The following is a 27,471-nucleotide window of genomic DNA, read 5'->3' as shown; positions in this document are numbered from 1 at the left end:
TACCACAATTCACCCTTATGTCCCCCAATTCACCCCATGTCCCCCAATTCACCCTTATGTCCCATAATTCACCCTTATACCCCCAATTCCCCTTTATTCTTCACCACGTCCCCCTGTTCCCCACCCCCTCCATCTCCCCCCGTGCTGCAGTTCCACTTCATCCCGCAGGGCGGCGCCTCACACAGTCCCCCACCCCCGCCACTCCGCGACCTCCCACCACCAGGGGGCGCCATGTCACACCCAGTGAGGGGCCGCTCTGATACCGGCAGCGGTAGAGCTCACCTCGCTTCCGCCAGGGGGAACCTTCCGTTTCCGTGTGTGTGGGCGTTGTGCCGGTGTCGGTGCTGCCGCTGGGCGGTGCCATGAACCGACCCAAGGCCGCTGCCGTCCGGCGGCCCAGCGCCGCCCCCAAGCCGTCCGGTGAGTGCGAGACCGCGCCCGAGAGGCCGAGCCGGGGGCTGCCCCGTTTACCATCTCGGTCCCCATCACGGTTGTCGTCCGTTGCAGCTCACCCTCCGCCGGGAGATTTCATCGCTCTGGGCTCCAAGGGGCAGGGCGGGGATGGCAAGGCCGCCGTCACTCTGCTGAAGCCGGCACCCTCCGGGCTGCCCTCCGAGCGAAAACGGGACGCGGCCGCCGCTCTGTCGGGCCCCGCGGGGCTGGGCGGGCTGAGCAAGAGGCCCAAGCTGAACAACACGCCGCCGCTCAGCGCGCTGGGACGGCTGGCTGAGGCGGCTGTGGCGGAGAAGCGGGCGATATCACCCTCCATCAAAGAGCCGTCTGTCATCCCCATCGAAGGTAAGAGCAGGGTACAGCCTTGGGGCTCAGCTTACCGGGAGCCTTTCTCTAAGCTCGTGCAGTGCTGCCGTCCTTAAGGCTTTCCCCTGATAGATGTGGGGGCAAAGTCGCAGTTTCATCACCTTTTCTTCCTTGTTCGTGTTGGGTTGTGTTCATCTGGTCTGAAAAACTTAACGGGGAAAACATCACTGAGGGGCTAAAGGTGTGCAAGACCTGCCAGGTGGTTGTAGAGAGCAGTAAGGTCTCCCTCAAGCCTTGTCCAGAGTGAACAATCCAGTTCTCTTAGCCTCTCCCTTGTGTTTCACATCCTTCACAGCTTCCTTGCCCTGTTACATACATACATATTTGTATATTACATACATAGTCTTATGGACATAGTCTTATGGACATAGACATATTAGGGGTCCTGTCACATCCCACCTACAAGGGGGAAGGAAGGGATGGCGCAGTATTCAAGGTGTGGATCCATGTTTTGCTTTCCTGGGGGCTGATCCTTTGCAGCACATCAGGGCAGGTTGATCCTGGCAGGTTGTTTTGCGTGAGGGTATAAACTGGTTCCTGTGTGTTGGTTGTTGCAGTTGTTCCCACGGTGCTGCTGGATGAAATTGAGGCAGCGGAGGCTGAAGGTAACGATGACCGCATTGAGGGGGTGCTGTGTGGAGCGGCCAAGCAGCTGAAAATGAACCGAGCCAAACCTGATCCCACGCTGTACCTGAGCCTCATGTACCTGGCAAAAATCAAACCGAATATATTTGCCACTGAAGGAGTTATCGAGGTGAGGGCTGTTATGTGGGGACTCCTGGGTTTCCTATTATATGTTTCTGAAGTATAATTCTGGGGTTCCTGCCACATCATCACGCACATAGTCGCAGCTGCTGTCTGGCCAGAACACAGCTCACATGCCTTTGTAGATGCTGCACTTCTGTGGCAAGTTACTGAGATTTGTAGCTCTTTTTCTAAAGCTTTTCTATATGATTTTGGGGGTTTGTAATTTAATTCCTTTTTTTTCTCTTTATATAATCTTCCAGGCGTTGTGTAGCCTGCTCCGAAGAGATGCCTCTATTAATTTCAAAGCTAAAGGGAATAGCCTTGTGTCTGTCTTGGCCTGCAACCTTCTCATGGCAGCTTATGAAGAGGATGAGAACTGGCCGGAGATCTTTGTCAAGGTTGTTGAACAGAGGATGCTTCTGCTGAGCTGTGGCAGTGCTGGGCAAGTTGTATGTGGTTTGCATTCCTGCTGCTTTCTTTCCTGTAGGTTTACATTGAGGACTCCCTTGGAGAGCGCATCTGGGTGGACAGCCCTCACTGCAAGACATTTGTGGATAACATCCAAACAGCTTTTAACACAAAGATGCCTCCTAAGAGCATGCTCTTGCATGGGGAAGTTGGTCGTAGTGGTGGGGACATTAGTGCTGGTAAGTGGATGTCTTAGAAACAGTGGCAAGGGCTTAAAGGCAGATGTGAACAGTGTGTTACTTGATGGAGTCCTCTAGAGCAGGTCTTGGATTTCTTTCTTTGTGCTCATCTCTTGTAGGAAGTAGCCCACACCCTTCCATGACAGAGGAGGAAGACAGCCAGAGCGAGCTGCTGATTGCAGAGGAGAAAATGAGCCCAGAACAGGAGGGCCAGCTCATGCCCAGGTAAAGTGCTTTCCTTTCCATGTAACAGATCTGTCTGTGCTCACCCACTCCTGAAGTGCTGTGGCAGAGATCTCCCTCTCTGCAGGAGCTGTCCCATAACACTTGCTAGAGAACACTGAGTATCAGGAGAAATGAGTAGATTTGTTTTTGTAGTCTTTATTGTGAACAAGAAAGAATGCTGATCTCTGGACACAGTGAAGCATGCCAGAGCCGGCTTGGGAGGAAGTGAATAAAATGCAGTTTGTATGGCCCAGGTATGATGACCTTGCAGAGAGTGTGGAGGAGTATGTTCTGGACATGCTGCGGGATCAACTCAACCGGCGCCAGCCCATGGATAACGTGTCCAGAAACCTCCTTCGTCTGCTGACAGCAACTTGTGGCTACAAAGAGGTGCGACAGATGGCTGTGCAAAGGCTGGAAATGTGGCTGCAGAATCCAAAGGTAAGGATGGAGGCTGCTGGACTTGAAATTCAGCCAGGAAGGCGAGTTACATTTCTGATCTGTGTTGGCCAGTGGCTGCAGTTTTCCTGTTCTTCTGCAGTTGACCAAACCAGCGCAGGACTTGCTGATGTCTGTTTGTATGAACTGCAACACTCACAGCTCAGAAGACATGGAAGTTATCTCCAACCTGATCAAAATTCGTCTCAAGCCAAAGGTCCTTCTCAACCACTACATGCTGTGTGTCAGGTGAGTGAGTGACAACATCTGTGATGGGCAGAGGGAGAGCAATCCAGAAGATGTGCCCAGGGCTTTGGTTCTGGATAGTCTTGTATCTGCTTTGGCCACGGGAGATTGTGTCACATTCAAATGAATTTAATTGGTCTGGAAACCCTCCAGTAATTGTTTGGCATCTCTGAATGTAGCTACTGCTCTGCCACCTTTATTTTTGTGTATTAAACACAAAGGAAAATCAGAATGTGAATCTAGCTGAAATCTCAGCTCTCAAATCTCTGGTCTTCCCTTGCAGAGAGCTGCTGAATGCACACAGGGATAACCTGGGAACTACGATTAAGTTTGTGATTTTCAATGAGCTTTCAAATGCAAGAAATCCCAATAACATGCAGATCCTGTATACTGTTCTTCAGCACAGCTCAGAGCAAGCGCCAAAGGTAGGTGTAGTGTCTTGTGTGGGCCCAGATCCCTGCCTGAAAGTTTTAGCTGAACTGTGGCTCAAATGAAATGTGTGCAATATGTATCATACTGTTTTGAAATCACCTCGTTAAATTTGTTATGAATAAATGTGTCTGAGCATCTTCTGTTTCTCACACTCAGAGTGACCAGCCTTGTAATAGAATTTCATTAGAAATGTGTATTATAGCTCACTGGTGTCTGAATGACAAACAATGTGGGTTTTGTTCTCCGAGTGCTGATATTTACAGTGCACTGAAAGTCCTGTTTTCCCTCAGTACTTAGCAATGGTGTTCCAGGATCTTTTGACTACTAAGGATGATTACCTGCGGGCTTCACGGGCACTGCTGCGAGAGATCATCAAACAAACAAAACATGAAATCAACTTCCAGGCCTTCTGCCTGGGCCTCATGCAGGAGCGAAAGGAGGCCCAGTATGCAGAAATGGAATTCAAGGTAGCGCTTTGTTTGATCCACGTAATGCTGGGTGGTACCAGAGGTGTGCTGGGCTATTCTGCGTCTGTTTGGTTCATTTGTTTGTTTGTTTTTCCTGATATTTCCTTTTTCCCTTTGTTATCTGAGTGACTCAGTATTTGTGTCTTGCAATTCATAACAGATCTTCCATATTCCATTTCCAGATAGTCACAGCTTGTTCTTTTTATGATGAAACACTTTTTCAGAAGATGTAATTTGATTCACTTGTGTTTTCAGGAGCGGTTTGTCATCCACATAACTGACCTTCTAGCTGTCTCCATGATGCTTGGTATCACAGCCCAGGTGAAAGAGGCTGGAATCGCTTGGGACAAAGGAGAGAAGAAGAGTAAGCATAAAAACCCAGATTCCCTCCGAAGAGGGGTATTTTGTTAGATATGTCCTGATAGTGCTGGGAATGAGTGAACATTACAGCTAGAATTAGGAAGAAGTGTATGCCATGCTCTGAATAGCAGTATGGGGTTGCATGCTGTTATCCCACGACCAATAGAATTGTATGTAGTTGTGGCATTGGCGTGTTGGCTGAATAGATGGGTGCCTTTTGTGGGACAGGGTCATGTTTGAAGGGGCAGCAGTAAGGATTACCAAGTCTGTGTTTCTGAGATGGCAGAGCTTTTGGGATGGCACTGCATCTACTGCTGAGATGTCTTCTCATGGTCATTCCTCATCTGTACTATGGTTTGGGATTTTGTTGCAGCAAGTATCAGAAAGTGGAGCGTGTGTGCTGTCAGTGCTGGGATGCTAAAGGCTCTGACTTCTTCCCAGTTTACTTAACATTCAGAGCCTTGGTTACTTCCTGGTCTTGAAATGACTGCCATCTCCTGCTTTGCTCTGGATGGCATTCCTGTACCTGTGTAGTTTCATAATTTGATTGTCTTTCAGACTTGGAAGTGCTGCGCTCTTTCCAGAACCAAATTGCTGCTATCCAACGAGATGCTGTCTGGTGGCTTCATACAGTTGTTCCATCTATCAGCAAGCTTGCTCCGAAGGACTACGTGCACTGGTAAGAGAGCTTGGGAATCTACTGTGCATATCCAGTCCCTTTCCCAACTGCATATGGCACATTGTGAAGACCCTTGCATGTGTCCTTTTGATTCCACAAGGAATTTCCAGTTATCTGATGACAAATGATTCCTGTGGACCCCTTGTTATCCTTCTCTCTGATGTCTTTTCATTGTGGAAAATGAACTGTTGAATGTTTTCTTGAGACTCACACAGATTATGTTTATTGTCCTCTTGGTTCTTACAGCCTCCACAAGGTGCTCTTCACAGAACAGCCAGAGACCTACTACAAATGGGACAACTGGCCCCCTGAGAGCGACCGCAAGTGAGTGTGTGCTCCATCTGTAGCTGGGTACAGAGGCAGAGCTACTCTAACTAGAGACAAAAGAACTTGTGTTTTCTGGTGCTTCCTTACGTAGCTCTGTGTTGGAAAGGCTTGGAACTATGCTTTCTTTTTCATCATCTGTTACACTGCCTAAAATCGGCAACTGTTGCACCAGTTTGTCTGTTCTTCTTCCTTGATTCTTTTTTCCTTTGCCAAGCTGTTCTGTATTTTAATTGTGAGAAGGACAGCCCTGTACTCTTTGGCTTGTACTGGTGTAACATTAGGGAGCTCAGACTCACACAGACTGAAGTGCAGAGGTACAAAGCAATGTAAGCAATTTGTTTCAGATAGTTGCATTTGGACCTGGAGACCAGGAAAATGCTTGGAAGCTAAACTGTACTTTTATTTCTGCTCAGGTGAGCTGTAGGGTCAGTGGAGAGTTTCAGCAATCCTCGTGCTGCTGTCAAGAGAGGAATAACCAGTGTCTGTTGTCTCATGCAGCTTCTTCCTTCGCCTCTGCTCCGAGGTGCCCATCCTTGAAGACACACTGATGCGGATCCTTGTGATTGGTTTGTCACGGGACCTTCCTCTTGGCCCTGCAGATGCCATGGAACTTGCTGACCACTTGGTAAAGCGTGCTGCAGCTGTGCAAGCAGATGGTAAGACTGTACAAAGCTTCAGCCAGCAAGTGGTTCCTTCTGTCTGTGTCTGCTTAGCACTGCTCAGAGCTGAGGCAGCTCCTACCATATTCCAAAGAGCCTTTGCATCGCTCAGAGCATGTTTTAATCTTGATGGCTAAGCATTTGGCTCAGGCCCAGACGTGTATTGTTGTTGCTTTCTCACTGGAGAAGATTCTTATTTTCTCCTACTGTTTCTGCCTGTTTCTAATCATCAGTTGATGGGGTGTCGGGGAAATACTGGTTTTGTTGAGGACGAGAGGCTGTGAGTTGCCACCCAGAGATTTGAGCTACCATTTCTAAATTCAATTCAGACCTTCATCCAGACAATAAAATGAACAGAAATTTTTAGGGCATTCAGAAGTGAGTGTTGGAAGTTAAAGAGATTAACCCATGTGTTCTGTGATCTTTTCATTTATATTATTTTAGCTCAATATCCTTAGGCTTGTTTTAAGCATTGCTACTTTTTGAGCTGTCGCTTTTTAATCCTGTAATATCTTGAGAACAAGACCACAGTAACACAGTTGCTTGAAGCTCAATTTTTGTTGCTTTGTTGGTTTTCTTGAAGGACTTCCAGCGAGGCAGACTGGTCAATAACTTGCTTTGTCTTTTCCTCTTCTCCAGATGTCGAGGTCCTCAGGGTAGAGAGAATCCAGCTGATTGATGCTGTCTTAAATCTGTGCACTTATCACCACCCAGAAAATATTCAGTTACCCCCAGGGTAAGGCTTATCACATAGATAATCACAGTGTGATCATTTTCACTTTACGACTGGCAATTCTAGTTCACAGATTTCAGGATGCTTCTTCCAGGTGTAATTTTTAGTAATGAAATCCCAAAGAAATCTTTTCAATGTTTTGTTCTGGTGAGAATTTCTCCTAGGCAAAGATAGTTCTGAGTCACAGAATAGACTTCTCTTTGCAAGAACTCTGGTCTTTCTGCTCTAGAAATCTTCATTCGAACTCTGCTGTCACACCTGGAAGAGATTTTGGGTTTTTTTTCCTAAAAACCACTGAACTGTTGTTGCCAAATCTAAACAACGTATGATTAAGAACAGCAGTTTTGTAGTGGCTTCCAGTAATCAAATCGCTTGTATCTGTTGATGGCTTTTGTAGGTACCAGCCTCCAAATCTAGCTATTTCTACCCTGTACTGGAAGGCCTGGCCTCTCCTGCTTGTAGTGGCTGCGTTCAATCCTGAAAACATTGGTGAGTGTGAACGTTTTTCAGGATACCAGTTCTGCTACAAAAAGTTGTGCTAGGAAATTGTGCTGTGCTGCATGGTCCCTGTGTGTGTGCAAAAAGAAACAGTATGCGGGTTTGCACTGGCATGCGACTGGAGTCTTTCTGTGCCCTTATTGTGATGGGATGTTCCAAAGTAAGCTTGTGTCCCAATGACTTGGACTGTGATATAAGCTTTTACAGAGATTGAGACTTTTTCCTGTTTTCCTGAATCCCTTTATCTTCTGTGCTGTAGGTTTGGCTGCGTGGGAGGAGTACCCCTCTCTAAAGATGCTCATGGAAATGGTCATGACAAAGTTAGTATGTCTAGATCCCTTTATAGATGGTGTATTTCTGAATTCTGCTCATGTCTGTTGGCTTCTTCCTTTTTAGTGGAGCTGGCAGTAGTGCTGCTGTTTAAACGGGAAAGGAGTTTTCCGCTCAAGAGAATATAAGCAGCATGGGGTGACTGTGATGTCAATTTGCTGAAAGGTTCTCAGTCTCTCCCTGGTGCTGCTGAGAAGCTGCCTTATTTATATTTTGTTTTTCTTAATAGAACTAATAACATGGGGACATAGCTCGTTTCATAGATTTTGAAAGGGACAAGATAACTGTTTTTTGTTTGTTTTCTCAGTAATTACTCCTATCCTCAATGTACCTTGACGGATGAGGAGACTCGCACAGAGATGATTAATCGTGAGCTTCAAATCTCCCAGAGGGAAAAGCAGGAGATTCTTGCATTTGAGGGTCATCTGGCTGCTGCATCCACAAAACAAACCATAACGGAGAGCAGCAGCCTCTTGCTATCCCAGCTGACAAGCCTGGACCCTCAGTGAGTACCCTTGTACAGTCTATTGGTATTAGGAAATTCCAGTTAATCCTGGTCAGGAACTCCTGCTGCTAATAAGGAGGTTGGTGGGGTAGGACGTGTAGTATGTGTGTTGCAGCTTGTATGTAGCCTTCATGCTCTGCTGAACTGGTTGATCACCACAATGAAAGTGTGCCTTGTCTGTGATGAATTTCTTGTTTCTCTGGCAGGGGCCCCCCACGCAGGCCTCCACCACATGTCCTGGAGCAGGTGAAAAGCCTGAACCAGTCTCTTCGCTTGGGCCACCTCCTGTGTCGAAGTCGTCATCCTGACTTTCTTCTCAACATCATTCAAAGACAGGTAAGCTCCACTGATGGATTGGCAAAGTTAGGATCTGATCTCTTCTTTCTAAAGTTTGAGCAGAGTAAGGGACAGAAGGAAGCTGAGTATGGTGCAGGAGAAGGTGTTTTATTGCTCAGGAATGAAATGATTAGTGTGCTGCATCTATGTTCTGCTGATCCTGCATTTCATTCTCCTGCTTCCTAGGCTTCATCGCAATCAATGCCATGGCTGGCAGATCTGGTCCAGTCCAGTGAGGGCTCCTTGGATGTCCTACCTGTGCAGTGCCTTTGTGAATTCTTGCTTCATGATGCTGCTGATGAGTCGACCTCAGGTGAAGAAGAGGAGGAGGGTGAGAGTAAAGAGCAGCGTGCCAAGAAACGCCAGGTGAGGGGTCTCTTGGGGGGCAGTTCTGTTACCTGCTTTCTGTGCATCCTGAATTTGTTTCCACTGGAAAGGCCAACTTCTCGCTCCACAGAGACAACAGAAACAAAGGCAGCTGCTTGGACGGTTGCAAGACTTGCTTTTGGGTCCCAAGGCAGATGAACAGACAACCTGTGAGGTGCTTGACTATTTCCTGCGACGCCTGAGTTCCTCCCAGGTGGCCTCACGGGTCCTGGCCATGAAGGTGAGCAAAAGAAAAATCTGTTTGACTAGGTCTTATCAGAAGCTGAGGGTTGAGAGCAGAACTTTCTATCATCCTTCTTTGCTAACTCATCTCAATCTCCAGGCCTCATCAAATGCACTTCTGCTTCCTGCTGCTCAGAATCTTCTCTATTCAACAGCCAAGTAGTACCTTTTTAAGATAAAGCTGTGTTTTGCTGTTCCCTGTGAAGTTCAGGTGTAGACTCAGCAGATTGTGAAGTACAAGGAATAATTGGCAGCAGCTGTTTTCCATGGGGAATGTAAATTAGTAAATGCTTGGTGCTCTAGAGCATAGTCACGGCAGGCAGAATTGCAGAGTTCAAGATTATGCTTAACAGAGGACTGAAACTTTAAGCAGGGTAGCTGTCAAGCAAACAAGTTCTATGTTGTAAGTTGTGTGTGTGGCGGTTGGATTGCTTCCTGATGTCTGAAGCTTGTTTCTATTTCACTCACTTGTATGGAACTGGTTGGTCCAGCTTCATGCACGTGGGCTGTGTCTGTGTGATTTCTGCAGGGCTTGTCTTTGGTGCTGTCAGAAGGAGGACTGCGGGATGGAGAAGAGAAAGATCATCCCATGGAAGAAGACTCTGGTGATTCTGAACTGCTGCAGGGTTATCAGTGGCTACTGAGGGACCTCCCAAGACTGCCACTGTTTGACAGCGTTAGAGCAACAACAGCTGTTGCCCTGCAACAGGTAAGTGTTACCTGGAAGGGATAAATGACCAGATCCTGGGCAAATGATTCTTTATCCTACTTGTGCTAAAATAGATCTGAGCAAGCTGTGTGGCTTGTCATATTGATGTTTTCATATCCTTGCAAAAGAGCATACCTTCTGCTGGTGCTTATTTTCATTGCTTCCTGATCTCTAATGAGAACTGTGTCATTCTAGGCCATCCACATGGAGACGGATCCCCAGACCATCAGTGCTTACCTCGTGTACCTCTCCCAGCACGCCCCTGTGGAGGAGCAGGGACAGCATAATGACCTTGCTCTGGTGAGAGACTGAGTTGCAAAGACAGAGGGATTGCACGGGGAGGCCTGATGTGTTGAACTCGTTGTCCAGGGCAGCAGTAGCCTGCTGTACCAGCAGGATGGGGTTTATGGGAGCACGTGAAATTGATAACTGTATAGTTGTGTTTCTGGATATGTGATGAAGGGCAACTTGTGTGTTTGGTTTCATATTCAAACAGAAAATCAATAGTCACGATCTCCAGTCTAGCAGCCTGTCTTAGATAGTATGGGGAGTGCAGGAGCAGATAGTGATTTGAAGGGAATGTCACCATCTGGCAGCATTTTTCAAGTAAACAGGTGTTAAACCTGCATGTATCTGGAGAGAGAATGGAAAGTCAGGAACCTTAGTGGTGGGATATTCATTATTGAACTTCTGACTCTTTTTTTTTTTTCTTGTTAAAGCCTGGTGATTTGGGGATGGTTGGCTTGTATACGGCGGTTATTCATTGTTGTCATTCTGGGTGCTCTTTTCATTGCTTTTAAGTCCATTAACCAGCGTCCTTTGTAACAGCCTTCTGGAGACTCAGTTACATGGATCTAGAGATTGACAGGCTCTTTATGCTTTAGTAGATCCTCTTAAATATGTGGGTGTTGCTGAATATTTAGAGAATCACTGTTCTTGCTGTGTAAATACTGGTAATTGCTCCCTTTTCATGGGATGCATTCGAAAGTATCTGTGCTGCAATGTGGGACACTAAGTTTTCACAGGGTGCACACAATATATTTGGTCTTCCTAATTTGATGATTCCTGTCTTGACTCTCTATATTGGTCTCTAGAATCGTGTTAACTGGGCTGATGATGGAAACTGGAGGATGTGGCATAGTGAGGCAGTAGGTCCTGTCTGTGTTAATTTTGTAAAGAACCCACAGACCTTCTTCTCTTGCAGGACGTAGCCCGGCTCATAGTGGAGCGTTCTACCATCATGTCTCACCTCTTCTCCAAGCTCTCATACTCTGCTGAGTCAGATGCAGTGCTTGTTGCTCTTCTCTCCATCTTTTCCCGCTACATCAAATGCATGCGCCAGAGTAAGGAAGGCGAGGAGGTGTATAGATGGGTGAGTTCCTCCCTACCTTTCTTAGGCAGGTAGATAAATGCCAACTTAACACAAAATATGCCCATTGTGGGTTGCTAAGAATGCAGAAGCTGTGTCTGGTTCAAAAAATTCCTGATCTGAGAATAGTTGGAGGTTGATGTAGCATCAAAATTGCATTGTTTTCCTTCTGTATCTTCTTTTGCTTCTGTTAGAGATACTGGGGCTAGATTGAACTTTGGTCTGAATAAACGTGACCATTCTTATGCTCTCCTTTCATGTGCTTCTCACATAACTCATTTTCTGTTCTTTCCCCACCATTGCTCATCTGTTTGGTTGTTTTTTTGTCTCCTTTTTTTCCAGTCAGAGTCACAGGACCAGGTGTTCCTTCGTTGGACTAGTGGTGAAACAGCCACTATGCATATCCTTGTGGTGCATGCCATGGTTATTCTCCTGACACTAGGGCCACCTCAAGGTTAGTAAGTATACTCAGATTTGTTCAAGGGATGGTGGACTGTACACTGTCCTGTACCTGTGTAACAGGTTAGGTCAGTGCTCTGTCTACCCAGCCTTGTCCGTAGCAACATTTGCTAATAGCTGTAGTATCTATTACAATGTTGCTGCATGGACAAAAGGATTTGCAGGCTTATTTGCTGCCTTCTGCAGAGAGCAGAAAACATTAAAATGGTGTGTCACTCCCTGCTAGACAAGGACTTCAGGGTTTATTATGGGATGAGAGCTGGGCACTCAAATACACAGATCACATTTCCATTCGATAGTGTTTATTCCTAAGTTGTTTCTAGCCTTAGAATGAGGAAGTGTTCTGGTGGATTGATTCATATAGAGAAGGATAGAGTATTCTGGGTCCTTATGTTCATGAGATTTTTGTGTCTGCTCTTAAGCAGGGGATGGTGATTTTTACACATTATTGGATATATGGTTCCCGGAGAAGAAGCCCCTTCCTACCGCTTTTCTGGTTGACACCTCGGAGGAGGCCTTGCTGCTCCCTGACTGGCTAAAGCTGCGCATGATCCGCTCCGAGGTCCCACGGCTCGTGGATGCAGGTGAGCCTGTGGGATGTTTGCTGGTGTTTCAGACCCTCCTGTAGGAAAGGTAGCCTTTTCTGCTCAGTTCTTCTTTGTGTTCCAGCTGCGCTACGTGGATGCTTTTGTTGGGGCCATCAGTCACTGCAGACCTTGCAGTGAGCTGCTTTTATATGCAGCTGAGTGATGGCTTTTATAGATGGTGACTATTATTTCTCAAGCAGGGGGAGAGCTTGTATAGCTTCTGTGTATTCCGTATACTGTAAAGGAAATAGGTGACTGTTATTTGGGTACTATCTACATTATAACAGTTCAGCTCAAATTAAAGTACACAATGACCAGACAGCAGGCACAGCTTTGCTTCCATAGGACGTGGTGTGCTTGCAGTGTGGAGGGAAGTGGCTGAAGAATGTAAGCTATATCTGTAGTTACTTCTGTCCTTGCACAGCTTATCAGTACTGTCTTTCTTCCTGGTGTTCAGAGCTTTGTCCCTTTCTTACTAATTAAATGACAGCTCTCTATAGCCAGTGATTGAATTATTCAATAATTCCTGCCTGCAGCTATCAACAGATAGGGTGGAAGTTATTTTTTAATATGGATGATTGAGTTTCTGAGGTTTTGATCAAATTAAACAGAAGATCAAATTAGTCAGTGAGTGAATTAACTGAAAGATGCAGTAAGAAGGCAGTGATTTGCAGAGCAGTGTAGGCAGCTGTCAGACTTTTGGCTTTAGGCTGTCTGCAGTCCTGTCGTTAATGTGTTGCTTAGTCCAGCCAAAAGTACAATACTGGGTTATAACGATGACCCTTTGTAAGCAATTTGGTGGTCTGAGAACTTGATGTTTTTATATTTCAGCCCTGCAGGACCTGGAGCCGCAGCAGTTGCTTCTCTTTGTTCAGTCCTTTGGAATCCCAGTTTCCAGCATGAGCAAACTCCTGCAGTACCTGGATCAAGCAGTGTCTCATGACCCACAGACACTGGAGCAGAACATTATGGACAAGAGTAAGAGCTTTGTATGAGATTAACTAGACGTTTTACTTCGCCTTAAATGGTCACTGTGAATACATCCTGTGACTTCCTCATGTAAAATCCAAACTAGTTCACTGGACTCTGTACCAGCTGCTTTGGTGGGTTGTTGTCTCTGTAGAGACCTGCCCAGTTCTTGTCTCAATGGCCCTTGACTGTATTTCCCAAAGAAGAGGAGGGTTTTTCTGAACTGGATTGTCCAAAGTCTATAAATAGTTTGGAGGCTAAAACTGTAAAAGAAACTGGGCTCATTTGCATCATGTTTACGAAGTCCAAATGAACAGCAAATTGTCTTCACTGTGGTAGCTACACAATCAGCAACCAATTCTGTAGTGCTTTACTGAAGAGGGAGAAGTAACATATTCATATCTTGTCCTTTTTTCAGACTACATGGCTCACCTTGTGGAGGTTCAGCATGAAAGAGGAGCGACAGGTGGCCAGACATTCCACTCCCTGCTCACAGCCTCCTTACCAGCCCGTCGAGGTACTGTCCAGGATAGCTTAAACTTCAGAATATCAAAGTCTTCTTTCAAACGTCTTTTATCTTCTGCTCATGGGAGGAATTCCAGTATTTTTGGAGTTTTTCTATAGTTATTTGTTCTGAGTAGTACAGAGAAGTAGGTATTGCTTTGCCATGAGGGAAAAGCTACTGGATTTCTCAGACAGTAAAGATGAAGGTGATTCAATATTGGGGCTCCAGATGCTACTTACCATAACAGTATTTTTCTTTCTTTCCTTCTATTCTTATTGCAGACAGTGCTGAGACTGCAAAGTCAAAATCCAGCCCTGAGAGCAATCAAAGCCAGAGCCGAATCCGGGCCTTAAGCCAGGTTCGGGTTCTGGGCCCAGAAGATGATCTAGCAGGCATCTTCCTGCAGGTACTGGTATAACCTCAAGCTGATTGTCCATCAACTCCTTTCCTGCAGCACCTTTGCAAAATCCATATTGTTTATTTGCATCTTTTGCTTCATTCCTCCTGCACTGTTTGTAGGCAGGGAGTAGGAAAGCCCTGCATAAAGTAAGTTATGTTAGTCTGTTAGTCTGGCAGAGTTTATATTGGATGGACTTGTTTTTTCAGGTAGTCTGAACATGATGTGGCTTTTGATCATGCCTAATACTGTCAGTGCCTTCTAACATGTTACCATCTCTACATCTTGTTTGTTCTGTGTATAGTGCCTTTTGTCTCAGCAGTGCATGGAGGATTTTAAAACACTCACAGGGCCTTGGCAACAAAGCTGTATGTAAACAGCCTTTGTGCTTTGGCGTGTCTGCTAGCAGAGCCTTCTTCTCTCTGTTGACTTCAAAACAAACCTTTAGGGAACTAATTGGACAAGTTGATTGCCTGTATTTGGGTAGTGTGGTGGTCCCCCATGGTGTCAGTGTTGACAGTCGAGTTGGTGTTGCATAGATGCTGTTCCTGTACCAGGCACTAGAATATTGAAAAAGCTGTATCAAGGTTCTAGTTAGTTCATAGTCAGTGTGATTATACAAGGTAAATTGATCCTCTGCCTCAGGGTACTTTATGGTATAGCAAGTCCTTTCATTTGCTTTCTCACAGACATATTCTGTTCTGCATCCTACCAGCTTTTCCCACTAAATCCAGATCCACGATGGCAGAATTCAAACCTGCGCCCACTTGCCCTGGCATTACAGCAGGCCCTGGGGCAGGAGCTGGCTCACATCCGCCAGGGAAAAACACAAGTGTCCGGGATCACAGCACAGCTTCTCCAGGCAGTAGCTGCTCTGATGAACTCACCACACAGTGGTGCACTGGTGATGGCTATGCATCGTAACCACTTCATCTCCTGCCCACTGATGCGCCAGCTGTACCAGTATCAGGTGAGTGGTGTTGAACAAAGTGGGCTGGGAAGGAAACAAAACCTGCTGTGCATCCACTCTGTTGTGTGCAGACTTTCTACCTGTGTAATGCTAGAAACACAGCCTGCGGAGCATAATATAAAGGGACTCAAGTTGTCTGAACAACAAGACAGCTGAGTGCACATTGGCCATGTTAGCTTAGCACTGTTGAGAGTTGGAACTTTACCTTCAGGGCTCGGTGAACCTGAAGCAGTCTAGAAACTGTGGCACTGTAGGTTTGCAGCTGTGAGTCCTCTTTTGGAATCTCCAGTCTGTACTGATTTGTAGCATGGACATGTCTTTTAAGCAGAGCATCTGCAGACAGTTTATGAAAGGAAGTCTGTAATTCCTTAAAGAGAACTTCAGGGCAGGCTAAAAGTTACCAGTAAAGTATCTCATTCATTTCATGATGAAAGAAGACACAAAGCTACCCTTAATTATGCACGGAGAGGTATTTTGTTCGTGACTGATATTTTCTGCTTTGCATTTCTACATTAGAAGCCGCTGCCTTGATTTCAGTGAGGTACGGTCCAACAGAATAGGTGTACTCTGTGTATTTGTGGCAGTATGTGCCACTGTCTGCCACTTCTGCTGTCTTTGTTTTATTCTTAAAGTGTGTGTGTAAGCAGGTGTCTTTTGCTGCTCTCCCCAGCGCTGCATGCCACAAGACACTGCCTTCTCCTCCCTCTTCTTCAAAGTCCTCATGCAGATGCTGCAGTGGTTGGACAACCCTGCAGTGGAAGATGGTCCTCTGCGTGCTCAGCTGAAGGCTTTTGCTGTGCAGTACTCCTCGAGGCACAGGATCAGTGATGGTACTGGCATTGTGCAGCTTGTGGGGTTCTGATTGGACCAAGTGGGTTAAGAAAGGGGCAGAAACAAAGCTAGTTTGCAGTTGACATTTGTTAGCATCTCAGTAAGCAAAGCAGATCTCTCAGGGAAAACTTTGATTTGCTCAGGTAAGGAATTCCATGCTAGCTGTAGACCTGGAAGATGAACATGCAAGAATGCTCATGAAACAAGGTCATGTCATGGCTTGTAGTTATTGTCATCTGCCATCTGCTGGGAGGAGACTATCACCAAGAGATTCATCAGGGAAATGGGTTTGTGGTTATTGAGTATTCTCTTAATCCATATTGTCCTTGAGAGGACAAGACTCATTCAATCCATATCCTGGAGAGCTATCAAGAGCTGCAGTGGGAGTAGAAGGATAGTGGGATGTTTTGGGTGTGTATGTTCGAGTAGTTATGTACCACTATAACATGGTGCCTCTGTAGAAGAGAGATCTGTTGTTGCTTGTTCTCCAGATACAAATGCTGTGATTTCTTTGCAGTTCGAGGTGGTTTCTTGCACCTCACAGAAGCTCTGACTTTCCGTCATGACCCTGACTTGATCAGCTCCACGGTACGTGCCATTATTGCAACCCTGAAATCAGGAGAGAAGGTGAATGTGGAGCCAGAGCTCATCAGCAAAGGTATGACTGTCTTCCTGCTCTCCTCCCTATAGCAGAAGCAGGATGAAATTCCAGCACAGTGAGGGAGTACCTCATATATAGGCAGTGAGAAGCAAGAAAATGCAAACTGATCTAAACATGGCCTATCTTATATCTCTTCCTTTCCCTGGGCTGGTACATAGGTTTGTAAACTGTGACCTAGGACTGGGGTTGTCTTACAGCAAACTGTTGGTTTCTGCTAACCTAATAAGAAATAGAAGTCTGCTATTCCAGATAGAAATGGTTTCTCTCTCTTCCTTACTGAGCTGTTCTCTGGGGAATTCTGGACTGATTGCTTTCACTTAAAACATTTCATAGCTTTCACCACACATTGAGGTTAGTGACATCGTTTTACCTCTGCTAGTCCTTCAGGGCCTGATTGAAACTCACTCTCCATACTTGGAGGAACTCCTCACAGTCCTCTTCTCAGCTACGGTTGAAACCACTGCCAGATTTCCTGCCATGAAACCAATTGCTGTGGTGAGCTCCTTGTTGCTTCAGGACAAGGAAGAGACAACGGTGAAGGAAGAGCTGGATAGTTGCAAGTGAGCCTGGGCAATAATTGGAACTCAGTGGGAGGTCTGGTTTCATGGCATCACCTTTGATACCGGCTTTTTCTTTTTAGTACTGAAGCTGCTTGGCTGGGGCCATCCTCTGGTCTTTTGAATGACTGGCTGGAGATGTTGGACCCAGAGGTGATAAGCAGCTGCCCTGATCTCCAGCAGAAACTACTGTTCTCCTGGAACAAGGTAAGAGTTGTTGGGTAGAGAGACTGCTGTGCTGACACAGCCTTTATGGGGTGCTGACCCAACACCTGGAAAAAGGGTGTTGGGGGAGTTTTATGTTTTGCCACATGTTACTATACCTGTTTGAAAGCACAGTCTGACTTAAGACAGAGGTTCTGGTGTATCCTTCTTAGTACAAGGCACATGTTTCATCTCATCTTTGTATTTCTTCATCCCTGTTCTTTTTTGAGACTTCATAGAGCATTATAGACACGATGTAGTCCGATAGTAGCCTAGCACTCTGTGTTTTGATTTGCTTTTTTGAAGACAATTAAGTATCCTGCCCAGAAGCGCTATACCAAAGCTAAGGCTAAAGCTGAGTGTCGTGACTTCTGCCATGTTTTAAACTGTACTGTACTTCAAATTCTCAATCCACGTGTTCTCTTCTGTGCTGTCTGCTTGCTTGGATTGCCATCGTTATGTCTCTTGTGTCCATCTCACAGCAAGAATCTGTTTATGTATCTCAATTTTTGTTCCTTGCAGGCTGGATCTCAGGTGCCCTCCTTCCGCCCGTATCTCTTGGCTCTTCTCACTCATCAGTCCAGCTGGACTACGCTGCACCAGTGCATCAAGCTTCTGCTTTGCAGAAACAGAGAGCAGAGGTGAGTCTTAGTGGGTTTTCTTTTGAGCCTAGCACAGAGTTTTGAGTTGGGCAATTTGCTATCTGAGAGAGAACAATCAGAAGCTGCGAACAAGAGCTGCTGAGTTCCACAGTGCATGTGCCAAGAGATGTAGCTCAGCCAAAAACAGGCTTTGCGAGAAGGATGCTGATTTCAGTCATGCTGATTTGTGTACCTTGATTTAAATATTACCTGCTGTTTGATGGAAAGAGCACATAAAGATTTGGCTGTGTTTTAAATAGGAAGTACTAATCGTTTAGGTAATCCATCTAGCATTGCCCTTGTTGATAATCTTTATGAACATGGGGATTGAAAGATGGCTTGGATAGCAAACCAATGGGGATCTGTGTACCCAGGCAGGTTCTGCTGGATCCATTGCTTGTACTAAACTCCATTACCAGTCTTTCTCTAGCCCAGTTCTGATCCCGGGAGCAGCCCTAGCTCTCAGCTCTTATATGTTGCTCTCAGATACTGCAGTTACATTGTAATAGTAGTATCATGCTTAAATTTCTTACACTTGTAGACCAGATCACCCTAACGCCTATTAAGTAGCGAGGCAGGGCATGATTAAACTAACAGTATTTCTAAAGCTAGCAGTATTTGTTTCCTGCAATTTCTTTATTGATTTGCTCACTAACAATTTAATTTCTGCAATCCAGGATAACAGGCAGGATGTTCTGCACTCTGCAACTTGAAGATCACTGTCTTCTTGTATCAAGTGTTTATGTTTATGACAGACTTCTGACCTTGCATAGCTGTGCAGCCTCCATACTGTCGCTGAATGCCATTTGTTGGGCACCATACCTGTGTTGTGCTTACTGCAACAAATATTTATCCATAATCTGGGAACAGAACCAAGCCCCTTCTTGGGACTTAATGGATCCTATTTTTACATTTTGCAGATGTTTTTCCTTCACAGTACTTGTGATGTTTAGAGACAGTACCATGTGTTTGCGTGTTGCCTGAGGGCTGCATTGACTCTAATTGCAAATCCGTCTTCTTTTGTCTTCTGGCAGGTTTGATCCAACTGCTTCCTTGGATTTCTTGTGGGCCTGTATTCATATCCCTCGGATCTGGCAGGGAAGGGACCAAAGAACTCCTCAGGTAGTGGTTTAGTTCTTCCAAGTTTCCTGTCAGGATGGAGTGAGAGGTGATACTTTCACATTGCATGACTTGTCATGGCCAAGAGGCAACTGGAGTGTGATACAGGTGCAGTGTGCCAAATTTGCTGCCTGTACCTCAGCTGGTTACTTAGCTGCTCTATTCTATTATATATTACAACAGCAATTTTGGGTTCAAAAAGCTCATTTGAACACACATAAATTTGCCCCCTTGACATTTCCTCTGCAGCTCCTGCAAAGTTGCCATAATATCTATTAAAGATCTAGTCAAAAGGCTACAGCAGTGAGCAAACTAAAACCCAGCGTGGGATAATTCCCACTTTGCCATGGAAAGGCACTTCAATCTCTTTCTGAGTTTCCACATTACTTAAGTCTCATCTTAAGAGATGCTCCTGTCTGTCTGGAGGAAATGTGACTAGAACTAAGGATCTAGGGATTCAGCTGGGATTAATTTTGTGTTCTGCATTGCAGAAGCGCCGTGAGGAATTTGTGCTCCATCTGAAGGCATCAGAATTGATCAGCATGGTGGAGCTGATCTTGGCTGAAGCAGAAACCAGACACCAGAACACAGAAGAGGCTTCCTGCACGCTCATCCAGTCTCGACTGCCTCTGTTGCTCAGTTGTTCTCATGGGGACCTTGAGAGCATGAAAAAAGTAACAGAGTATTTGACCAGCTGCATCCAGCAGTGGGGTAGCAGGTGGGGGTTGCAAACTGTCTACTCTAATTGTAGTTACTTGGGCACAGGCAGCCAGGTAATGATGAGACTTGACAGCATGTCTTCATTAGTGAGTGTTCTAGAGCCCGTATAACAAGTGCTTACCATGCATTATCTTCCCAGTCATTTTAGGAGAGTGAAATGCCACTCTTAAGTGTTAGTGGAACCAAGAAGGTGACCTTAAAAGTGAAATTGCAGGGCACGTTTTCTTTCAGGAATTTTGGCATAAAATGTTCAATGTTACTGTTGGTTTTTTTTTCCCTAAGTCAGCTGTTGTTCTTAATTATCAGTTCCTAATGTGGAATTTCTTGTCTACTCATCCCTTGAATTATATGATCAAACTGCGCAGATCATTATGATTGTTTTCCAACAGCTGTGTTAGCACTGTTGGGAAAGCAGAAGATAGTGTCTTTGTGTCAGCGGAGCAAACTGACCTAATTTTAACTTCATTTATGGTAATAGAAACGATGCTTAGTAATTTCAGTTGCTATTGCATGATGATGCATCTCAGCCAGGTGTGCTAATTGTGAACAGGCTAGTCTGAATAGTTGTACTTCAGACTACTTTTCCAATTGAGATGTTGATGGCCATGAGTACTGCATAGAGGAATTCTGCTCACTGGAGATGGAAGCCTGGCTTTCTTGTCCTGTATGCAGGGGTAACTAGGTAACTCATTTTCTAATTTCAGCACTGGAAGTGGCCTCATGGTGGATCACTGTAGATCACTGATCCCTGTGGACTGGGCATGTTTTGAGAGTAGTTAAAAAAGTAGCACAGGCTGAATAAACACTGTTCAGATTAGTGGTGACTACCGTACAAAGTTGCTTATCATATACAAGAAAGCTGTTAATAATCTGATGGATCTGTGACGTTTGCTGGTTGAGCTAAAGCAGTAACCAGAGGCTCATGTCTCCCTTTTTCTTCCAGCTCTGTGGGAAAATGCTGCCAGGACCTTCTGCTTCAGATATACCTACAGCTACCTGAGCAACTTGTGCCTCTGCCTGAGATACTTCTCACCAGTGAAGGAGCCAGAGACAGCAGTACTTGCAAGGTAAATTTATAAGCACAGAAAAGCCCATTTCCAGTTTTGCACCTAGAGTGAATGCTAAGTCGATATTTAGACTGAAAGGAGAGAACTGGAGTGTGCTGGTTGGGTCATTTTGGTTTCTTAACCTTGCTCTTAGTTGCCCCTTCTCTGCCTTTACACTCAGGAGCAGAGTTTAGGTATGATTTATTTTGCATTGTCTCTCTATAAAATACTTTAAGCTCTGATTATATAAATTTCTGTGTGCCAAAGGCTTCTGTAAAGCACAAGTGTGCAGGCGTCTGATCCTGCTTTGATGTCTGTAGGGAGTGTGGACTTCAGATCCTGTGCCAGCTGGAATGCTGCTTCTGCTTGCAGGTTCTACCTGGGAATAATTTCTGTTAACCTCATCTGTAGTTGGAAAGTATTTGAGAAATGCTGCTGAAGAGCCATGGGCTTGTTTGTGCTTTAAACTTAACTATTTACTCACTACTTTCTTTTCTAGCTTGATGCCCTGGTTCACAGATTCATTAACCTCCTTGCAGACACCAGTGACTCCAAGTCATCAGAAAGCCGTGTGTGGGATGCCAACATGGCATGCAGGAAGCTGGCTGTGGCTCATCCCATCCTCCTCCTCAGGTACAGCTCTCTCCTTTCACCATCCGTGTGACTGCGTTTACTGAAAAGCCACCTTTGCCATAGAAGGGGAAGGGGATAAGGGGGGGGGGGAGCTTGGAGCTGTCACATAGATTGTGCAGGATCTGTATTCATATATGAAACCTATAAGAAAGGGCATAAAAGCCGTATCTTTTATAAGGAGGCAGCACTGTTTTTGGCTCCTTGTTTGTCAGGAAACAATCTTCATAGAATTGCAGCCTACAGAGCAGAAAATGGGTGGGAAATGGTGACTGCTGATTCCATGGATACTGGGGTCAAACCCAAAACCCTGGGAGAGTTTGAGGGACATTTAAAGCCACTGGGATGTAACAACATGTGACTCTATTTAGGAAGAGGCTAGAGCTGGATGTTCTTATGTTTGGTGTTCCAGGCACTTACCAATGATTGCAGCTCTGCTACACGGCCGTGTTCACCTCAATTTCCAGGAGTTCAGGCAGCAGAACCACTTGACCTTCTTCATACACGTCCTGGGGATCCTGGAGCTGCTTCAGCCGCAGGTCTTCCAGAATGAGCACCAGACGGCGCTGTGGGACTGTCTGCTCTCCTTCATCCGTCTGCTGTTGGTAGGCAAAGTCCTTGTTGCACGTTGTGTGCAGGCTGCCAGCCGCTAGAGGGAGAAGCTGATGTAACACAGGGCCAGCCCAACGTTCTGCTATATGAAGGGAGAACTTTCGTATATCTTAAGAGCCAAAAGATGTATAGAATACCTGGGAGAGATTATAATAGGGGAGGCCAGCGATCAGTAATCTAATTCCTAGGCCCCAGAGGTGCAGAATGGAGCAATGAATCATTGCTGTTTTTGTTAACTCATCATCCCTACCCTTTCTCAGAACTACAGGAAATCCTCACGACACCTGGCTGCCTTCATCAGCAAATATGTCCAGTTTATCCAGAAGTACATCACGTGCAATGCACAAGCAGCTGTCTCCTTCTTGCAGAAGCACTCAGATCCTCTACAGTAAGCTTTCTTATTCCAGTTAACTCACGGGTTAGTTCATGAAGAGCTTGATCAGGCAGGGTGCAGTGAGATAATCAGGCAGCAAGATTGTGTGACAGTAGTTGTTAATGTGGCACTTTTTCACCTTTGCTTGCTTAAATATCTATTGAAATGAGCAGCATCTCCCTTTTTATGTGTGAAAACTCAAATCTGACAAAGTTGGGTGGTAATCTGAGCTCATGTAATCACTTAAATGCTCTGATAATGTGTTGTAGTGCTCTGCGGTCATTTCCAGAGAGCCAGCAGCAGGTCTTTACCTGGAGCTATAACAGCAGGATCACAACTGCAGATACAGGGACAAGCTTATTTGAGTTCTAATAGGTCACTCTGAAAGTACTGCCCCCTATTTATTTCTACACACCACCTCATTGTGCTCACATCCACTGTTTGGTCTCAGATGTTCAGGAATCATCAGTTAATTGGCACCATTTTTTCCATATGCAGGAATTCAGTTCCTTCCCTTTGCTTCCTGTGCACTTCCATGTCAAATGCCATTTTGTCAGACAGCCCCTCTGCTGCCATCTGTCACGCAGCAACATGTAACAAAAAATTGGCAGAAAATTCAGCCTCTGCTGCCATACCACCACCATCCATCTCTGATATTGTAGGCCAACAGAATAAAATGGAAGGCATTAATTTTGGAGCAACCCCTGTAGTTAACACTGAATGGGAAAAATCTTGCTTCTGAGAAGCTGTTTCTACCATGCTTAATTTACGTGCTGTTATCTGTCTTCACACCTTTACTTCTATTTAAACATGCCATCTGTTCCACTAGTGACCTGTCATCAGACAACAGTGACCTGGCAATGCTGAAATCCCTCCTGGCTGGGCTGAGTCTGCCTAGTAGGAGCAGCATCTTGGACAGAGGCTCCGAAGAAGAGAAGGATGGTAAGTCTGACTAGGAAGCAAGAGTAATTCTAGCTGGCAAACCTGCAACACTTCTTGGAGTGTAGATGTTTTTGTGTGCTGTATGCAGTGTTTTTTCTACTTCTAGCAAAAGGTATTTAGAATGTGGAATGGCACTTGTGTGCTCAGCTGTGTGAAATCAGTGTCTGGAATGGGTTACTTTGTTTTGCTGTCAGTGGTACAACTGTTGGTGCAGAAGAAGAGCTTTTAGGGTAATTTTCATTACTGTGGATTTTACCTTCCAAAGCCTCGCTTCGGGATCAGCTTGTCAGGAGACCCTGGGGTACATTCTTTCTCTTTGCAACTTGCATGGGATAACTATTCAGTATTAAATCATGTCAGGAAGGTTTGTTTTCTTTACATCAGCAAGGGCTATCAGGAGGTGCAGTGAGGTGGGAGGCTGTGAGAGCTGGGAAGCATTGCTGCTCAGCTGATGGCTGGTAGGGAACACTGTTAAAACTGTGTAGACTGTCAAAAGTGACCTGTTCTCATTCTGTACCAGATGAAGCTGCAGCTGGCTCACTCCCCCTTGTCAGCGTCTCTCTCTTCACTCCTCTCACACCAGCTGAAATGGCCCCATACATGAAGAGGCTCTCTCGAGGCCAAACAGTTGAGGGTAAGTGCAAGAACATAGGGCAAATGCAGCCATGTGCCAACCCTGTTCCTCAGCTGTCAGCTACAGGCTTCTTTCCTGTTTACTTTGTTTGGCAGTCTCCAGCAGTCAGGATGTAGTTTTGTTTTGGATGGACTCGTCCGTAACTTTCTGTGGTTCTGTGACAGAGGCTTCCTACAATGCTGCTGTCATTTAATATAGCGGTGCTGCAATTGCCTCTTCTTTCGGACACCTTGAAAGTGATCTGGGAGTTTGCATGAGTAACTCATGTAGTGTTGCAGTTCATGGTCAGCCAGCACTGATCCAGTGACTCTGCTCTAGAGTACTGATAGGAGTGCCATTTTATTTAATATATTAAAAATACCAAACTGATTAGAAGCACGATTTTGTTTGAAATCCCAGATGACCTTCATGAAGGAATATCATATTAACGTGGCATGTGGCAACAACATGCTGCTTCTCCTGAAGTGTTCTGAAATCGCAAGTGTCCAGTGTTTGTATCAGACGTAAGTGGTAACATTAGGGTGACGGTTGTCCTTCCACATTAGAAACTGGGGAAGATAAAAGGAGTTGAAACATGATGCCCCACTTCACTCCTCCCCTGCCCATGTCAGGACAGTGCTGGTGACCCCTGCTTGGGCAGTTTGAGATATGTTGATTTAGCAAGTGAACTGCCTGTTCTCTTCCTTTTTGAAGAACTGCCTTTATTATTCTAGCTCTATGTGCTCTTAAGTAAAACTTGACCATTTGGGAGGCTGGGTTTGTAGGTCCTTTACTGTATCAGTGAATTTCAATCATTCCTTTTAATGTGCATCTTCCACCAGACATCTTGGAAGTGCTGACAGACATTGATGAGATGTCCAGACGGAGGCCTGAAATTCTTTCCTTTTTTGCTGTGAGTATGACATGTCTAAATGCCACCAAAAGTCAAAGATTCTGTTCACTACAGTGTGTTGCACAGCCAGTTTAATTGCTGTTCTTATTCTGCTTTTGGAGGGGAGGATGGTATTACATTTCCCTTAAGATGCTGCACTTTCTGTTAGGCTTTCTGACAGCAGGCAGTGTGTTCCTTCCTACTGTCTTCTCTCCATTGAATCATAGTTCCATCATCCCCTTGAACTTCTCTTTATATCTGAGGAAGTAGTAGCCTTCTGTCCCCTTTACAGTAATGGGACTAGGAGAAAGCAGAACAGCTCCATTAAAAACACACAGGAATGCAGGGAAAATTCAGCTGTCCCACACACCATAAGATTAAAGAATGGTGCTTTAAAGCATTCAAAACAGGATAATCCTTATTACAGAGGGATTTCCTGTCTCAGCTGGTACCTGCTGGATTGATGCTGGAGGGGTAGTAATGCAAGTCTGCACAGTTCTGATCCTTATGTGGCCCTGTGATCCTTATTTGTGCATCATCTCTCAGACAAACCTACAGAAGCTGATGAGCTCATCAGAGGAATCCTGCCGAAATCTGGCCTTTAGCCTGGCTTTGCGCTCCATTCAGAACAACCCCAGGTAAGGACTGTGGGCACTCAGGCTGTTGTGAGTCACTGAGGGGCACTGGCTGCCCACCGTGCAGGTCTGTTGATGGTGAACTGGGCTGCACTGATGCTGTGATGTTTTATTTTTAGCATTGCTGCGGACTTCCTTCCTACCTTCATGTACTGCCTTGGCAGCCGAGACTTTGAGGTGGTGCAGACAGCATTGAGGAACCTGCCTGAGTACACCCTCCTTTGCCAAGGTAAGTCAGTATCTGCCTCCTCTGGGGTGCATGCTTGGTGTTCTTGCAAAGGTCAATTGAACTCCTGTTATGAAAATGGCCTTCTGGGAAGTTGCTAAGAGTCAGCATTGCCTAGAGTAGCCTATCAGACATGTAGGTCATCTGTATCGATAGCAACTTCTGTCTGAGTAACACAGAGGAGACTTGCCATAGAGATAAGGGAGGCTTCCTTGAAACAGATTTGCTCCTTTATGATTTTACTCTCTTGAGTTGTGATCCTTCACATAATCACAAACCCTCAAGGTGAATTATGCTCTGTTTAACCATAATTAGAAGGAGGAACTTCTTGCATGGCTGCAAGCATTCATCCAGGTGTTCCATGGCAGATTGCTGCTCTCAGGCCACTCCTCATGCTGTCTTTCTCTTTCACAGAACACGCTGCAGTGTTACTGCACAGAGCCTTCCTAGTGGGGATGTACAGCCAGATTGACACCAGCTCTCAAATCTCAGAGGCCTTGAAGGTTCTGCATATGGAAGCCACAATCTGAACACGTGGTTGTGGGAGCTTCACTTCCAGTGGAATTTAACTGGACTCAACAGTTGCATTGAGGCCCTGTGAGACGGCACTGTATTTCAGCCAATGCCCTGAAGGATCAAAGAGATGAAGCAGCAGGCCAGATGAAGATGACGAAGGAGCAAGAACAGATCTGTCTGGCTATGCTGCTGTTACTGTGGGAGAAAAATCTCCTGAATATTGTGCCAAACAGGGACCAGTTTTGTCATGGACTCTTAGGGCAGTGGCTGACACTTATCTTGGGTGTTTTTTTCCTCCAAGAGGGCAGAGCTGCTGGGAGAGCAGAAGGAAGCGCTGGCCCTTTCAGTTGAAGTCTCTGCACTTTATGCTGGAAAAAAATGTGGATATGTGCAGGGGGAGAGACCATTTAATGTTTTGGTGGGGTTTTTTTGGGGGGGTGGGACAGGCTGGTGGGTGAAGTCATTTTTTTTTTCTTGTGGGTTTTTTTTTCCCCCTCCAATTAAAATGATCTTTGTTTCCATTGTGCCTTTTCTGCTTCATGCTGCCATTGGTGCAGCCTGACATCCTTCTCTCCCTGTTCTTCACTGTCTTGTTATTTTAGATACAGCTTTTCTGGAAGACCTGTCTTTGTGGCCACATGCATGCAGAGCCCTCTTGGCCTTTTACAGTGTATGCTAGAGGAAGTTTAGAAGGATTGGTGGCATGAGGAAGATGAATCTGATGATTGGGTCTTGGTAGCACCAACTGCTGACAAGATCTTGTGAGAGGTTTCTTTAAAAACAATTAAAGCAAACTTCTTAGCGCATCTGCAAACATCCCAGTCACAGCAGCTGAGTTTGAGTAAGCAGCTGGCCTTCCTCTTTGGCATCTGCTTGTTTCTCCCTGTGATTCTTCTAGTCCTTGTCTGCTGATCGATGTGGTTGTTTACTGCCAGCTGTCATGGGAGAACAGAAAAGGTGGTGGCTTCCATCCCTCTGTGGCGGAAAATTCACCGCCCATTTCACAGTCTTACTCTATTCACCGGCTTGCTTTCACATCACTTGTCTCTTTTCCTCTCACATTCCATTTGCTAGTAAATAATCTAGTATCCTAAATACAAAGATCCTAGAGAAATTTTATGGACAGCTGTAATTAAATCTATATCCTTGCAAGAGACAGTTGTAACATTGTGGGTGGCAAGATGGAGAAGCATTGTCCAGTCTTGCAAACAAGAAATGCTATGACTATGAT

The 27,471-nt window shown here is 45.5% G+C and overlaps 1 protein-coding gene across 3 annotated transcripts; it reads left to right on the top strand.

The window, feature by feature from the left end:
• Window positions 1-284: 284 nt before the first annotated feature.
• On the top strand, window positions 285-27,471 carry INTS1 (integrator complex subunit 1). 3 transcript variants are annotated; one of them, XM_015876951.2, is made up of 47 exons: window positions 285-420; window positions 508-798; window positions 1,377-1,573; window positions 1,827-1,964; window positions 2,054-2,213; window positions 2,333-2,438; window positions 2,693-2,879; window positions 2,980-3,125; window positions 3,406-3,547; window positions 3,845-4,021; window positions 4,277-4,385; window positions 4,940-5,060; window positions 5,307-5,384; window positions 5,886-6,043; window positions 6,686-6,782; window positions 7,177-7,268; window positions 7,537-7,597; window positions 7,915-8,112; window positions 8,319-8,448; window positions 8,635-8,814; window positions 8,906-9,055; window positions 9,587-9,766; window positions 9,962-10,066; window positions 10,971-11,138; window positions 11,478-11,589; window positions 12,017-12,178; window positions 13,013-13,159; window positions 13,569-13,667; window positions 13,937-14,061; window positions 14,768-15,022; window positions 15,693-15,852; window positions 16,371-16,511; window positions 16,894-17,074; window positions 17,155-17,278; window positions 17,798-17,916; window positions 18,951-19,038; window positions 19,527-19,753; window positions 20,699-20,822; window positions 21,301-21,434; window positions 21,844-22,036; window positions 22,304-22,431; window positions 23,246-23,358; window positions 23,879-23,992; window positions 24,814-24,884; window positions 25,410-25,501; window positions 25,618-25,727; window positions 26,139-27,471. In XM_015876951.2, the coding sequence occupies exons 1-47, from the start codon at window positions 363-365 to the stop codon at window positions 26,252-26,254; spliced, it is 6,564 nt and encodes a 2,187-aa protein (XP_015732437.1). In that variant the 5' UTR covers window positions 285-362; the 3' UTR covers window positions 26,255-27,471. The 3 variants fall into 3 exon arrangements, with proteins under 3 accessions (XP_015732437.1, XP_015732436.1, XP_015732435.1); XM_015876950.2 differs by having other exon boundaries at window positions 290-798; window positions 12,020-12,178; XM_015876949.2 differs by having other exon boundaries at window positions 290-798.

The sequence above is a fragment of the Coturnix japonica genome, chromosome 14 (assembly GCF_001577835.2).
Source record: "Coturnix japonica isolate 7356 chromosome 14, Coturnix japonica 2.1, whole genome shotgun sequence".
In the NCBI taxonomy this organism is placed as follows: domain Eukaryota; kingdom Metazoa; phylum Chordata; class Aves; order Galliformes; family Phasianidae; genus Coturnix; species Coturnix japonica.
Note: the sequence above shows the minus strand (reverse complement) of the source record. Positions and strands in the feature narration are given on the sequence as shown.